General features: G+C 43.7%; 1 protein-coding gene across 3 annotated transcripts in view; it reads left to right on the plus strand.

Moving 5' to 3' along the window:
• Positions 1-445: 445 nt before the first annotated feature.
• hadh (hydroxyacyl-CoA dehydrogenase) overlaps positions 446-14330 on the plus strand; it is a 55812-nt gene continuing 41927 nt past the window's right edge. Inside the window, exon 1 of one of the 3 annotated variants that reach the window (XM_039758151.1) lies at positions 446-692. In XM_039758151.1, coding sequence (XP_039614085.1) covers positions 576-692 — 117 coding nt within the window. In that variant the 5' untranslated portion in view covers positions 446-575. Of the gene's footprint in view, positions 693-1049; positions 1107-14330 lie in introns of those variants that run through there. The other 2 variants (XM_039758148.1, XM_039758150.1) reach the window with 2 other exon arrangements.

Genomic DNA, 14330 nt, shown 5'->3' on the forward strand with positions numbered 1-14330 from the left:
AAAATTAAAAATATTAAACTGCAGAAAGCTCCAGTTCTACTGCGACGAGAGAGCAAAAGAACATTCCATGTGGGCGTTTCCAAATGTGTGCGGCTGGTCAACTACGGCAGTTGATTGGAAGATTAAAAGGATTGACAGGCAAGAGCAAAACTGATTGACGGATGCTCCGCCCTATAGAACAAGCGCGGGGAACGTGCATGAAAAGTTGTACAGTTTTAACCAATCACGTAGCGCGAGGAGGGTGGTGCCACTGCAGCCTCGCGGTATGATTGGCTGTTCCCCTTTTTCATTTTTGTGCACAACTAAGCTCGGTTTTAACTTATAGAGGTGATAAAATACGGCAAAATAAACAAGCCAAAAAAGCCGTGCCGATACTCCTTTCTTATAGCGGAGTTGTGTATGCAAGACGAGACTTACGCAGGAAACTGAGGACGCTCGGCCCCGCCCCCCCCACTGTGTACAAAGGTCGCGGTTCACTTCGGCATGGCTCCCCACGTGATCGCTGACACTCACGTCTCTCCGCCGTGACAGTTTTTGTGCACAGTGACCGTCGCCGTCCACGTCTTTATTAAACGATGGCTTTCGCTACACGCCTGCATGTCCGGACGCTGTCGTCCTCGTCGGCTAGGCAGGCTGCCATCAAACACATTACCGTCATCGGCGGAGGGCTCATGGGCTCCGGGATTGCGCAGGTAAGCACAGACTGTTGGGGAAAGCTTCTGTTCCGACGCGGAGAATGCTGTCTGCGTTGTTAGAACTCTTGGACGTTGTGTGCATTCGGGAATGGATAACTTTGTATTTATTTCTTTTTTTCATTTTCGCTTGCTTCTTTTTGCGTATTACAAATCCCTCCGACCAGGTTTTGAAGCCAAAGCATTGCAGAAAAGTAACCGAGTAAGTAGTTACGCCTCCTAACGGCGAAATGCCACTTTCAGTAGATCTAAACATCGGGTCATGTTGTTCGGTTGCTCTTGATTTGACTTTGTCTTACTAAGGGGAGCTCAAGTTGGTCGCTTTTTCGGTGAGCTGCGTAATCGATACGTTTACATTGATTGGCTTAGCAGATGCTTTTATCCAACGCGACATGCAAAAGAGATCAGCGTAACGTAAGTAAACATCAGTCTGGTGGACAATTTTAGGGGCGAGTGTGACAGGACAAAGGTACAAAACCCATCATGACAAGTGAAGAACTCCGAACAAATGGTAAGTTAGATACACTATCTTGGTTTAAAAAAAACCTAACGGCTATAGGCAAAAATTCACCAAAACAAGCACTTCATGAAGGCATTGAGAGCGCCCGCAATTCACCTGGAGATGGGAAGCTCACTATATTGCCAAAAGTTTTGAGGACCCCACCACCACCACCACCAAATCATTGAATTCAGGTGTTCCGATCACTTCCATGGCCACATGTGTATAAAGTCAGGCACCTCGGCATGCAGACGGCTTCTACAAACATTAGTGAAAGAATGGGTCGCTCAGAGGAGCTCAGTGATATCAAGTGTGGTACTGTGATAGGATGCCACCTGTTCAAAGAAGTCCATTCATGAAATTTCCTCACTGGTGAATATTCCACCGTCAACTGGTATTATAACAAAGTGGAAGCGATTGGGAACAGCATTAACTCGGCCACAAAGTGGCAGGTCACGTGCGATTACAGAGCCTGGACAGCACATGCTGAGGTGTGCAGAAGTCGCCAGCTTTCTGCAGAGTCAATAGCTACAGATCTCCAAAAAGCTCAAGAATGGTGCAGCGTAGAATGAATGGGTCTCCATGGCCGAGCAGCTGCATCCAAGCCTGACACCACCAAGTGCAATGCAAAGCGTCACATGCAGTGGTGTAAAGCCCACCACCACTGGGCTCGAGAGCAGTGCAGGTATGTCCTCTGGAGTGAGGAATCGCGCAATCCAATGGATGAGTCTGTAGTTGCTTGACTTTATTGTGCCAAGTGTAAAGTTGGGTGGAGGGGGGATTATTGTGTGGGGTTGGTTGGGCTTTGCCCATTAGTTCCAGTGAAAGGAACCCCTAATGCTTCAGCATGCAAAGCCATTTTGGACAATTTCATACTCTCAGCTTTGTGGAAGCAGTTTGGGGATGGGCACACACACCAGTGCACAAAGAAAGGTCTATAAAGAAATGGATGAGCGAGTTTGGTGTGGAGGAACTTGACTGGCCTGCACAGAACCCTGACCTCAACTTTGGGATGAATTTTAGCGGAGACCGCAAGCGAGCCAGGACTTCTCGTCCAACCTCCGTGCCTGACCTCACAAATGTTCTCCGCGTCACAAATTCCCATAAACACACTCCTACTCCTTGTGGCAAGCCTTCCCAGAAGAGTTGAAACTGTTAGAGCTGCAAAGGGTGGGCCAACTCCATATTAAAGCCTATGTATTAAGAATGGGATGCCATTAAAGTTCATGTGTGTGTAAAGGCAGGCGTCCCAATACTTTTGGCAATCTGGTGTATGAGCTGCACATTAAAAGAATGGAGATAGATAGATACTTTATTAATCCCAAGGGGAAATTCACATACTCCAGCAGCAGACTACTGATAAGGAACAATATTAAATTAAAGAGTGATAACAATGCAGGTATAACAGACAATAACTTTGTATAATGTTAACGTTTGAGGGTGGAATTGAAGAGTCGCATAGTGTGGGGTCTCCTCAGTCTGTCAGTGCAGCAGGACGGTGACAGCAGTCTGTCGCTGAAGTTGCTCCTCTGTCTGGAGATGATCCTGTTCAGTGGATGCAGTGGATTCTCCATGATTGACAGCAGCCTGCTCAGCGCCCGTCGCTCTGCCATGGATGTCAAACCGTCCAGCTCTGTGCCTACATTACAGCCTGCCTTCATCACCAGTTTGTCCTTTTTCTTTATGCTGCCTCCCCAGCACACGTGGATTGAGATTTGATGCCACGCAGAGATGACATCACTTAGCTGAGCCAAGTGTATGAGAAGGAGCTTAGGACCTCACAAGTGTATATGATGTGTGATCAAAAAAAATACAGTGACTGTTTAAATTTAAAAAAAGTATGTACAGTAAAAGATGCATTGCCGTTAATCCCCCTTGCTTATTGTTGTTGGTGTGAAGGACCCCCAGTCACGTTTTTTTGACACACTTGTGCTGAATGATTTGTTGGCTGAAAGTTTTCAGAGTTTGTATATCACAGAGAGGATGTGCAGCGTTGTTCATAATGGCAGTCAGTTTTGTCTTCATTCTCTCCTTTTCTAGAATCTCCAGGGTGTCCAGAGTGCTTCCCATAACTGAGCCTGCCCTTTTATTTAGCTTGCTGATTCGGTGGACCTCTCTTGAGGTGATGTTACCAGCCCGGCACACCACACTGGCCATCCCAGAATTGTAGAAGCGTTGTTTTTCTTTTTTAAACTTTTTTAATCCCAAAGGAAATTACTTGTTTTTTTTCGCATACCCCTTGGGGTCACAGTGCAGGGTCAGCCATTGTACAGCGCCTGAGGAGCAATTGAAGGTTAAGGGCCTCGCTCAAGGGCCCAGCAGAGTAGGATCTCTTTTGGCAGTGACAGGGATTCGGGATGCCAGCGCAGATCCTTAGCCTCAGAGTCTTGATTGTTTAAGCCAAGAGTTCCCAAAGTGGTCGATATCGACCCCCTGGGGTTGATTTGAACTTTCTAGGGGTCGATAGTTTCAATAAAAAAATTTGGGGGTCGACGACAGCAAAAATAGACCCCCTTACTAGTGCTATTTGTTTTGTTACTTCAAAATATCTATGATTGCAATAGGTACTTAATTAAGAAGTAAAGTAATTCAAAAAAACAGATTACATACCAAACTTGCGAACGAAAGAGTCGCACGTAAGAATGCATGAAAATACATGGAGCACAAACCTGTCTGTGCATCGTCTTATTGAACGCATCAAAGCAAGTGCGGACATGAAAAACCGTGGGACGAGACGACGGATATTCGATATTAGCAGAGTCTATCAGCCTTGTACGGTCATGCTTTCATAAAAGACTAGAAATTGGTTTGTTTGATGGGATGTATTTATTTGTGATTTGAACTTTGAATATAATTATTGAGGAGCAGTACTACGAAAAAGAAAATCAGAGGATGTAGTTTGTTTATTTGAGTTTGAAGAAAAATCTTCTGTTTCAAGGAAGCACATACTTTATTGTTTTTTTTTTTATCACAGGGGTTGTCGAAATTATTTGTTAATAAAAGTTTTTATTTCTTCAGATAATAATATGACTGAACCAAAAAAGAAATGCAGACAGTACAGCTTGGACTATTTGTACTTATTTTGAATTTACATATTTATTTCATAAATGTCAAAAATGTAAAAAAATCTCTGCCCGTATTTTTTTTACTTTAATTTTCGTTAGTGCAGGTTTCAATATTAAATGTTGCACAAGATAATACCGTAGTCCTTTTATCTTTTTCAGTCATTAATTAAGTGATTAAGATGAAAAGTTTGATATCTAGTGAAATATTTAATATCGAGTACTGTACAAATGTATTAATTTGAGTAAGTAAAGAAAATTTAATTGAATCTAAAATTTGTATTTTTATACTGTATTGAAGATTGGTTCTGTTCTGTGTATTGTATTGTTTTGACACCCAACCTACTTGGAAAGGGGTCTCTCTTTGAACTGCCTTTCTGGAGGTTTCTTCCATTTTTCCCCTACATTGTTTTTTTTTTCTTTTGGGAGTTGTTCCTTGTCTTCTTAGAGAGTCGAGGCTGGGGGGCTGTCAAGAGGCAGGGCCTGTTTAAAGCCCATTGCGGCACCTCTTGTGTGATTTTCGGCTATACACCAAAAAATGTATTGTATTGTAAATAACTAGGGGGTCGATGGTTTTAAAAGTTTTTGGTAAAAGGGTCTGCTGCTGAAAAAAGTTTGGGAACTCTTGATTTAAACAAACAATCACTCATACCTGGGGGATAACAAACACCTGTCAGTCTTCTGTTCCTATACGTTTGCTTGCCTAAAAAAAGGAGTGGTCTGTTACAAAAGGTGCTCTTTGATCTTTGTTATTGAACACATCTGGATGTCAATACCAGGAAATAAAAGCTGGCATTCTGAACACTCGCCTCACACTCCTCTTTTGACCTCCAACCCAAATGTCTTGTGAATTGTGAATTGGCCTTGCAGTTCCAATACTTATAGAGGAGGCTGCAGCTGCTGACCGATTGGCTGCTCTGTAGGATTTGAACCTAAGATGCGTTGCTGCTGGAAGCCAAAGAAATGACCAGAAAAAAGGAGAGACATGAGAAACTCCCCCAAGGCAGGTTGAACACCAGACGTGCCTCTGCATTTTTAATACTGTGCTGCGGCTTGGTGACCCATTCTGATTACCATATGAAGCATTAAACTTGGTAATTTGATCAAAAGTATTCCATATTTCAGTTGCTTGTGTATTTTGTCTGGCCTGGTGTGCCTACAGTAATCGAGTCCACTGGGGAATTTGACATGCTTCCATACTGTATGAGCAGCACAGGGTGAACTACAAGGTTTGATTGGCACTGTAAGGGGTTTAAACACACCGGCCCCTTTTATTTTACATTTCTGTTTGTTTGCTCGGCAGGCGCTTTTATCTAAAGTGACTTACAAAAGAGGGCAACATAATCGAGTCACATCAGGCAAGGGCCTGTTTGTTCAGCAAGTGCAGTAGGACAGTTAACACGAGTTGATTGCCACAAGTGACAAAGATGTGATAACTAATAACCTTGATAAAGCAGTTAACTTTAATGTAACAGCAAATCAAGCAACAGTATGAAAGATCACAAAGGAAAGTGTTTTTATTGTTTCCTTCAATCAATTGGACAGTAAGGCGGAGTGGTGGCTCTGATTTTTAGGGATCTGCACTGGCACTCGGAAGGTTGCTGGTTTGAATCCCGTAAATGCCAAAAGGGACTCTGCTCAGTTGGGCCCTTAACCTGCAATTGCTGAGCGCTTTGAGTAGTGAGAAACGTGCTTTATAAATGCAAAGAATTATTATTATTATTAGAAATATTATTATTATTAGATATTCACAGACTGGTAGGTTTTCAATTGTTTCTTAAATACATTGAGGGTGACAGCAGTATAGATGGAGGTGGGCAGCCCATTCCAGTAACTTGGTCTGGATTGAGACTTGATACGGATTGAAGACTTGATACCACGCACAGGTGCCGTCACCAGATACTCTTCACTGGCAGACCTGAATTTTCCTAGATTTGGATAAGAAGGACTGCTGGGTTTAAATTACAGTAAAACCTTGATTATCTGTCAGTGCCTACCTGTTCTTGTACAATTACTGCCGTGCAGTATGCTGCAAGCTTTACATAATAGAACATCTTTCATTAGCGCTAGAGCGTGGTGTTCGTCCCCATCACGCACCTTCAGTTTTAATAGCGTTTTGTAACCTTTCTCTTTTTTTATAATTAATCTAGTATACATTGTTATGCGTGTGGTGTTGGCATTTTCACAAAAATTGAAATTATTACACATTTATGAAATGGTGAAAGTGTTTCAAGTATTGCTTCAGTTTATGGAGTAGGAAGAACAGTGAACGATATAAAGCATGATGCCAACAGAGTTGGAAAACGTGTCTGAAACGGAAGCCACTGATGGTAATGCTATTCTGTATTAATGTTTTTAATGTCTTGTTAATGACTTGTGATGTGCAGGCAGCTTGTGAAAGGGCAGAATGAATGCTGTAAGTCAGGGGTTCCCAAACTTATGGACGTCAAGTACCAAATGAGGTTAAGTGAGTTGTGTTGCGTACCACCCGCACTTTGTTGAAATGGAGGGAGAGCTGCCCCGAAATCTGAATAAAAGTTAAAGAATTGGAAGAAATTATGCATAAAATTAATGAAAAAATTTGTGCATGTACATAAATTGATAAATTCCGTCCCGAAACTAAATCCTGCCTTCGGCCTGTATGTGACGCAGTTACTGAAGACGAAATGGTATCGGCTTTGTGCTTCGATCTAGTGACTACGATGCGATACAGCTGGCGGCAGTGCACGTATAACAACAAACGCGAGCGGTTTCTGTGAGGCAGAGTTACCGAAGACTAAAGAGTGTCGGCGTTGTGCTTTCATCGAGTGACCAAAAGCTCAAACAGTGAAGAAGTAGAAGTTGACTTCCACGAAACGGAATTATGGCAGCGTTAAATGAACTAAAAACCGATTTGAATAATAGGTTTTATTTATTTAGATGACGAAATTTCACACCACACTAAATTTGGGAATCCACGTATTATTGTATTTAAACAGTTTCGTTGGTTTTTGCTCACAACAGGCTTGTCATAAAGGGTTTTGCACAGATAAATTAAATTTCAGGGACCGCGATGCGTAGCACCTGAAAAGGCTCTACAGTTTGGGAACCACTGCTGTAAGTGATGGGACTAGGGGAGGGGCTTCTGTTCTGTGAGAGGTGGACACTCCACTTAGGAGATGATTGACAGGAGAAGTTCAGCGATAAAGGAAGGTGCGGCGGAAGGAAGCTTTGGGTAGGGAGTTGGGAGACGATAAGCAGTAGTGATGGGAAGTTCGGATCATTTTACTGACTCGGATCTTTGAGTCTCGTTCAGCAAAATGAACGAATCATTTTTCGAGTCATTTCGTTCAATTCTCTTTCCAGCTCAGACTGCATAGGTTAAGCTTATGGGGCTGTCACGTGATGAACGAACGACTCAAAAAACCCAAGACTCGAAACAGGTGAATCAATTCCAATACAGAAACTATAGGAAGTTGCGCAAATGCACATGTGCGACTGAACGAATCACTCCCACGAGACGACTCGTTCTTCCCGAGTCACATTAAAGATTCGTTCAAAATGAACGAATCGTTCAAGAACGACCCATCACTAATGAGCAGGAGTGTTTGTGGTATAGAGAAAGACAGGACGTGAGTGGCAGGAGTAGGGTTACCACTTTTAATACAAAAAAAATAAGGGACGTGCAATTTCATTCTCAAATACGGGACGATTCCGTATTTTAAAGGGTTAGGGTGGCAACCCTATCACAGAGAACGCTCTCCGACAAATTGTGCAATTGGCTTGATAACAATTTCCGCTAACACTCTGCAGCCAAGTATTTGTTTCCTCCCACTCTCTGCGGTATTTTTGCAGCCGCTTGCGTTTAAGCTCTGAAACTTTAAGACGCGGGGGGTTACCTGGAGAAGTATCTGACATTTTTTTAATATTACTCTCTGCCAACACTTTGCAGACTCTACTTAAAAGACCCGCCCTCCTCACTGGACAGTTAAAAAGACCAATCAAACTAACGATGACATCAAGTATTACCCAATCAAAAGTCTTCATAAAATGCGTGTGGGATGATTTGCATGAGACGCTGCTTTAAAAAAATGATAAAAAAAAATACGGGACAAACCCCGTCCCGTATTGATTCAAAACAGGACGCGCAATTTCATTCTCAAATACGGGACGATTTTTTAATTTAAAGGACAGATGGCAACCCTAGGCAGGAGATAAGCTGATTGGTAGGCAGAGCCGCCTTTTATTGTTTTGGAGGTGTGCTCTGTAACCCAGGTAACGGCGTATAAGACAGGGCACCGTTTGTTACGGAACAAAGACACCAAGTAAAATGTAGAAAACTCCAGGGGCTTTGAGTCGTATTTGCTCATTACGCTGGTCGTTTTATGATAATATATGAATTAAATAATTTTGTTAGAACCATATTATATTTTGTTAATATAGTTTATTTTGTAAATATGAGTATTTTCTTAACTAACTCATCAGTATATCATTTTTAGAGTATCCACCTTTTTCGATTATGCATCACAGCCTTGGTCCTGAGCCCTGATGGGGTTCCTACACGTTCACACCCGGCCACTGACTGACTTGGCCCACTCCTGCATCTACAGAACTGTGTTCATTAAATTTTACAGGTACTCTGAATTGGGCGGATTGGTGGCTCTGAGGCTAAGGATCTCCACTGGCAATCGGAAGGTTGCCGGTTTGAATCCCGTAAATGCCAAAAGGGACTCTACTTCATTGGGCCTTTGAGCACTTAACCTGCAATGGCTCCGTCCTGGGTATGACATTAATCTGCATCCAGCCCTGCAAGTAGGCCCCTCCAGCCTGTAGGGAAAAACCTGGGGATTGGTGACAGAATTGGCACTCCAGCCACCATAAAAAACCTGGCACACTTGGCGCATCTGCTGCACTGCCTGGGACCACCTATAATAAGCTGCAGAGTAAAAGGGTTAATCATATAGGGTGGATTTTATGTTCAGATTTTTCGACAAGATAACAACACTTACTTTACTAACCCATTTTTATAGAAATGATGTGCTCAGAGTCAAAGCAGTAACATGCAAAGAAAAACAAATTAAATTAGATGAGACAATGCATAAATAGTAAAAAATAACATAAGAGAGATATACAAGGTGAGTTAAAATTATGTTAACATTTGAATGGCGGAAAAAATGTATTCACAAAACATACTTCATATGTGCAAGATGATCTACAGGAATGTCTCAACCTGTTGGCCATCACGTTCAACACGTGGACCAAAGATGGCACAGAAATTGTATATAAGTATATACATAGCAGTGCCGTTAGTGTTAACATAATTTTGACTCTCCCTGTATAATTAAGAGAAATCGAGTCCTTAAATATAGAATTGTCTTTTAACCCTTAATCTGCCACATTATAGTCGGTTCCCAGTGCCATTTGCCAGTGGCCAACGCTGATCAGTCCGTGCTGTACGTTTGTTGAGCAGCCAGCTCGTGACCACTGGCGCCCCCTAGCGAATCAGCATCACTGTCCCTGGGATTCAGCCGCTGCACTACACTAGCCTGTAAGTGTTTGTGTTGACCTCTGTGTTCATCAGTCGCACCTTCTACATACTGTATCATAAGAGATTGTTGAAGTTTTTTTTTTTTTTTATATATTGTCAGCAAAAAAAGAAACGTCCCTTTTTCAGGACTGTGTATTTCAACAATAATGTTTTAAAAATCCAAATAACTTTACAGATCTTCATTGTAAACGGTTTAAACAATGTTTTCCATGCATGTTCAATTAACCATAATCAATTAATTAACATGCACCTGTGGAATGGTTTTTAAGACCTTAACAGTTTACAGAAAGTAGGCATTTAAGGTCACAGTTCTAAAAACGCAGGACACTAAAGAGACTTGTCTACCGACTGACTGTGAAAAACACCCAAAGAAAGATGCCCAGGGTCCCTGCTCATCTGCGTGAACGTGCATTAGGCATGCTGCAGGGAGGCATGAGGACTGCTGATGTGGCTTGGGAAATAAATTGCCATGTCCACACCGTGAGACGCCTAAGACTGCGCTACAGCGCTACAGGAAGGACAGCTGATCATCCTCGCAGTGGAAGACCACGTGTAACAACACCTGCACAGGATCGGTACATCCGAATATCACACCTGCGTGACAGGTACAGGATGGCCACAACAACTGCCCGAGTCACACCAGGAACACACAATCCCTCCATCAGTGCTCAGACTGTCCGCAATAGGCTGAGAGAGGCTGGACTGAGGGCTTGTAGGCTTGTTGTAAGGCAGGTCCTTACCAGACATCACCAGCAACAACGCCTATGGGCACAATCCCACCTTCGCTGGACCAGACAGGAGTGGCAAAAAGTGCTCTTCACTGATGAGTCACGGTTTTGTCTCACCAGGGGAGATGGACGGATTCGTGTTTATCGTCGAAGGAATTGAGCACGTCTGGGACCTGTTGGATCGCAGGGTGATGGCTAGGGCCATTCCCCCCAGAAATGTCCAGGAACTTGCAGGTGCCTTGGTGGAAGAGTGGGGTAACATCTCACAGCAAGAACTGACAAATCTGGTCCAGTCCATGAGGAGGAGATGCACTGCAGTACTTCAAGCAGCTGGCGGCCACACCAGATACTGACTGGTACTTTTGATTTTGAGCCTCCCTTCATTCAGGGACACATTGTGAAACATTTTTAGTTCATGTCTTATGGTGTTGACTCTTTTAGTGTTCATACAAATATTTACACATTAAGTTTACTGAAAGTAAAAACAGTTGAAAGTCAGAGGACATTTCATTTTTTGCTGAGTATATAATTTTTACAGTTATGATCAGTGTTGCAGTAACTGTGATGCACTTTCAAGTCAAGCTGGGAAGCATGCACTGGTACAGCGCATCACTGCACCCACTACTTGACGAAACAACTCGGGATCCCGGTTTGCAATCCCCCAGGCAGACATGTGGTCCAGTCCCACTCTCCGGAAATGACCCTCTACCTGCCGCAACCATGTGTTATGTGGGTGACCCCTTGGCCTGATCCAGCCACTTGGGTCCCCTACAATGAGGATCTTACGAGCTGGATCACCCGCTGGGAAACGTGCCACATGGCAGTAGTGCCTCACAATGCAGGTCATGTGCCTCATTCGGAACTCCATGAGCAACACAAAGTCAAACCAATGGAACCCAAGGATTTTCCGGAGAAACACACATGAAGGTGTCCAGTCTTTGTCTCAGGTCACTGGATGGTGTCCATGTCTCGCAACCATATAGCAAGACAGGAAGCACCAGGACTCTAAAGACTTGGACCTTCGCCCTTTTGCTGAGATATCGGGAGCGCCACACACCCCTTTATGACCACATGACCCCCAATGCTCTCCCAATCCGTCTACTGACTTCACAGGAAGAGTCACCAGAGTCACATGAATGTCACTGCCGAGGTACGTAAACCTCTCGAGGAGGTGGACACTCTCCACAGACAGACACACTGCTGATGGCCGTGCCCAAGAGGTCATTAAAAGCCTGGATCTTGTTTTTTATCAGGACCCTCACAAGCCCAGACACTCGGACTCCTCACTCAGTCTCTCATGACCCCTGGTCAGAGCCTCCAGTGACTCCGCGAAGATCACAGCATCATCAGCAAAGTCAAGATCCAAATCTTTCTTCACCCACAGATGCCCCCCAGCCACTGGACCCCACAACCCTGCCCAACACCCAGTCCATACAATCATTGAACAGAGTAGGAACAGAACACACTGCTGATGAACCCCAGAATCAACTGGGTAAAACGCAGAGGTCCTGCCTCCACTCGGCACAGCACTCACAGTACCAGTGTAGAGGCCAGCCATGATAACCAGTAACCTCGAGGGGATCCCACGAACCCTCAGCATGTCCCACAGGGCAGCTCGATCAACTGAGCTGAACGCTTTGTGAAAATCGACAAAGGCTGCAAAGAAACTCTGCCGATATTTGTGTTTGCGCTCTATGAGACCCGTCAGTGCCAGGATGCAGTCGATGGTAGACTTCTTGGGCGTAAAACCAGACTGTTCCGGTCGCTGGTAGGTGAGCGAGTGATCACGGATCCTATTGAGGACGACCCTAGCAAGGACCTTACCCGGCACCGACAGCATTGTTATCCCCCTGTAGTTACTGCAATCCAGGCGATCACCCTTCCCTTTCCAGATAGGGACGACAAGTCCTGTTTTTCAGTCAGTTGGGATGATGCCAGTCTCCCAAATGGAAGCAAAGATTGCTTGCAATGCCAGGTGGACAGCCTTACCACCAGCCTGGAGAAGTTCACCCCAGGATACCACAGATCCCTGCAGCCTTCCCTACCCTCAGCTGGTTCAGCATCTCCGTGAGACTGGGGCGTTCACAGCTAACTGGAAGATCAGCCTCAAGAACCGCAGACCCAGAAATATCCAACATCCTCGCCGGAGGATCAGCTTTGAACAACTGCTCAAATATGTGCTCCATTTAAAATTTCACATTTTCTTGGTGAATTGTGCCGTTTCTTTAAAAAGTGCAGCAAAAAAGTATGTGGCCGTCCAGGGGGTCATTTTTAATATGTGGCAGTTTAAGGGTTAAGTCTCTAAGTGACGTTCCGTTAATAAGACGGCCAGGTAGCTGCACAGGATCAGTGGGTGGTGGCAGCGAAAAATGCTGAAAATTAGATCAGAAAACAGAAACTAGTGAATATTAATGAAGATTGCCAGTTCAGGATGATAATTCTGTGCATTTCTAATTTATTAAGGGTGGAAGTAAACTGTATTTTTTAGGAGTTATTTTAATTTTTAAATGATCCACGGTGTTAGTCTGATTTATCTCTATAACAGTAACAATAATAATTCTGTGCATTTTATAGAGAGCTTCTCTCACTGTTCAAAGTGCTTTGTAAACTCAACGCAGGGCGGACACAGGACTTGAGCAGCGCTCCCATAATGCATTGCAGATTTTTGGAGCTTAACGGCAAGAGGCCGCCTCACAACTTCTTTCATGCTTGGCTCTTGGACTAATAAGCAGACTGCCATTAGAGGATCTAAGTTTACGACTTGGAGGAGGGAGCAGAATATTTAAAGCCTTGTATATTATTTTGGTAATAGTATATGTTAAAGTCCGTTCTAAAGGACACAGGTAAGCAGTGTCACAATGCTAAAATTGGTGAGGTGGTATATTGTGTTAAATTGCAGATATTTGCCCATCCCAAAAAGGTGTGCACCTTGGCATGCTCTTTCAGTCTTACGACCTTTGCCCGGCCTAATGTCTGTACACTGATCCATTTCAGTGACACACCTGGCAAGCTTTTATATCTATGAGACACTGAGTACTATGTTGTTTAATGGGAATTGCAAAGGGTTAAATCCCATTGGGCCATTTTCACTTTCACAGATCTTGGTCAAGAAGGATTCGCTGGAAGGATCATTACAGTCCCATATCTACTGAGCTGCGTTATTTAACCAACGCTGTAAAGGGTAAATCGTGTTTTGTTGTGTTTATTTACAAAGGTTTGCCACAAAAGGACTCCAGCATTAAACTGCAGGTCAGATTTGCCCCACCCTACCAGGCTTCACTCATTAATTTGGCTTTCATAACTGCAGCACAGCACTGGATGAACAACAGTGTTCAACTACCATTGCTTTTAAAGGGTGCAAACATGGTGGTTCACTTTTTTTTTGATAGTGAGGGTTCTTTGTTGTACTGTAGTTGAGATTTGCTTAACCCAACCTGGGTATACAAGTCCACTTCATTGGCAAACCAGTCAGACACACATCTGCTGTACTGGATAGAAGAAACTACAACTGTTTTTGATAAGGGACAATCCTGTGTTTAATGGCAGGTGATTGTATTTGTCCAGCCGAGTGTGGGGCTCCTGCTGCTTTGGACAAGATAAACTACAATGTTTAAAGGGCCTTGCAAAGGGTGAAATCAAACTGGGCCACATTTATTTATACAGTGTTATCACACCAACAAGGGCACACTGAATCAGCTTCTTTGGCAGTCTTGGTGCACTCCCTCAACCCTGACAGACTGAGTTTTACTGGGTGTTGTGCAAGCAGCTGCCTTTTCACAGAAGCTCCTTGTTTGTTACTGAACTTATTTACCATTTAAGGAG

Source organism: Polypterus senegalus, chromosome 7 (genome assembly GCF_016835505.1).
Source record: "Polypterus senegalus isolate Bchr_013 chromosome 7, ASM1683550v1, whole genome shotgun sequence".
Classification (NCBI taxonomy): Eukaryota; Metazoa; Chordata; class Cladistia; order Polypteriformes; family Polypteridae; genus Polypterus; species Polypterus senegalus.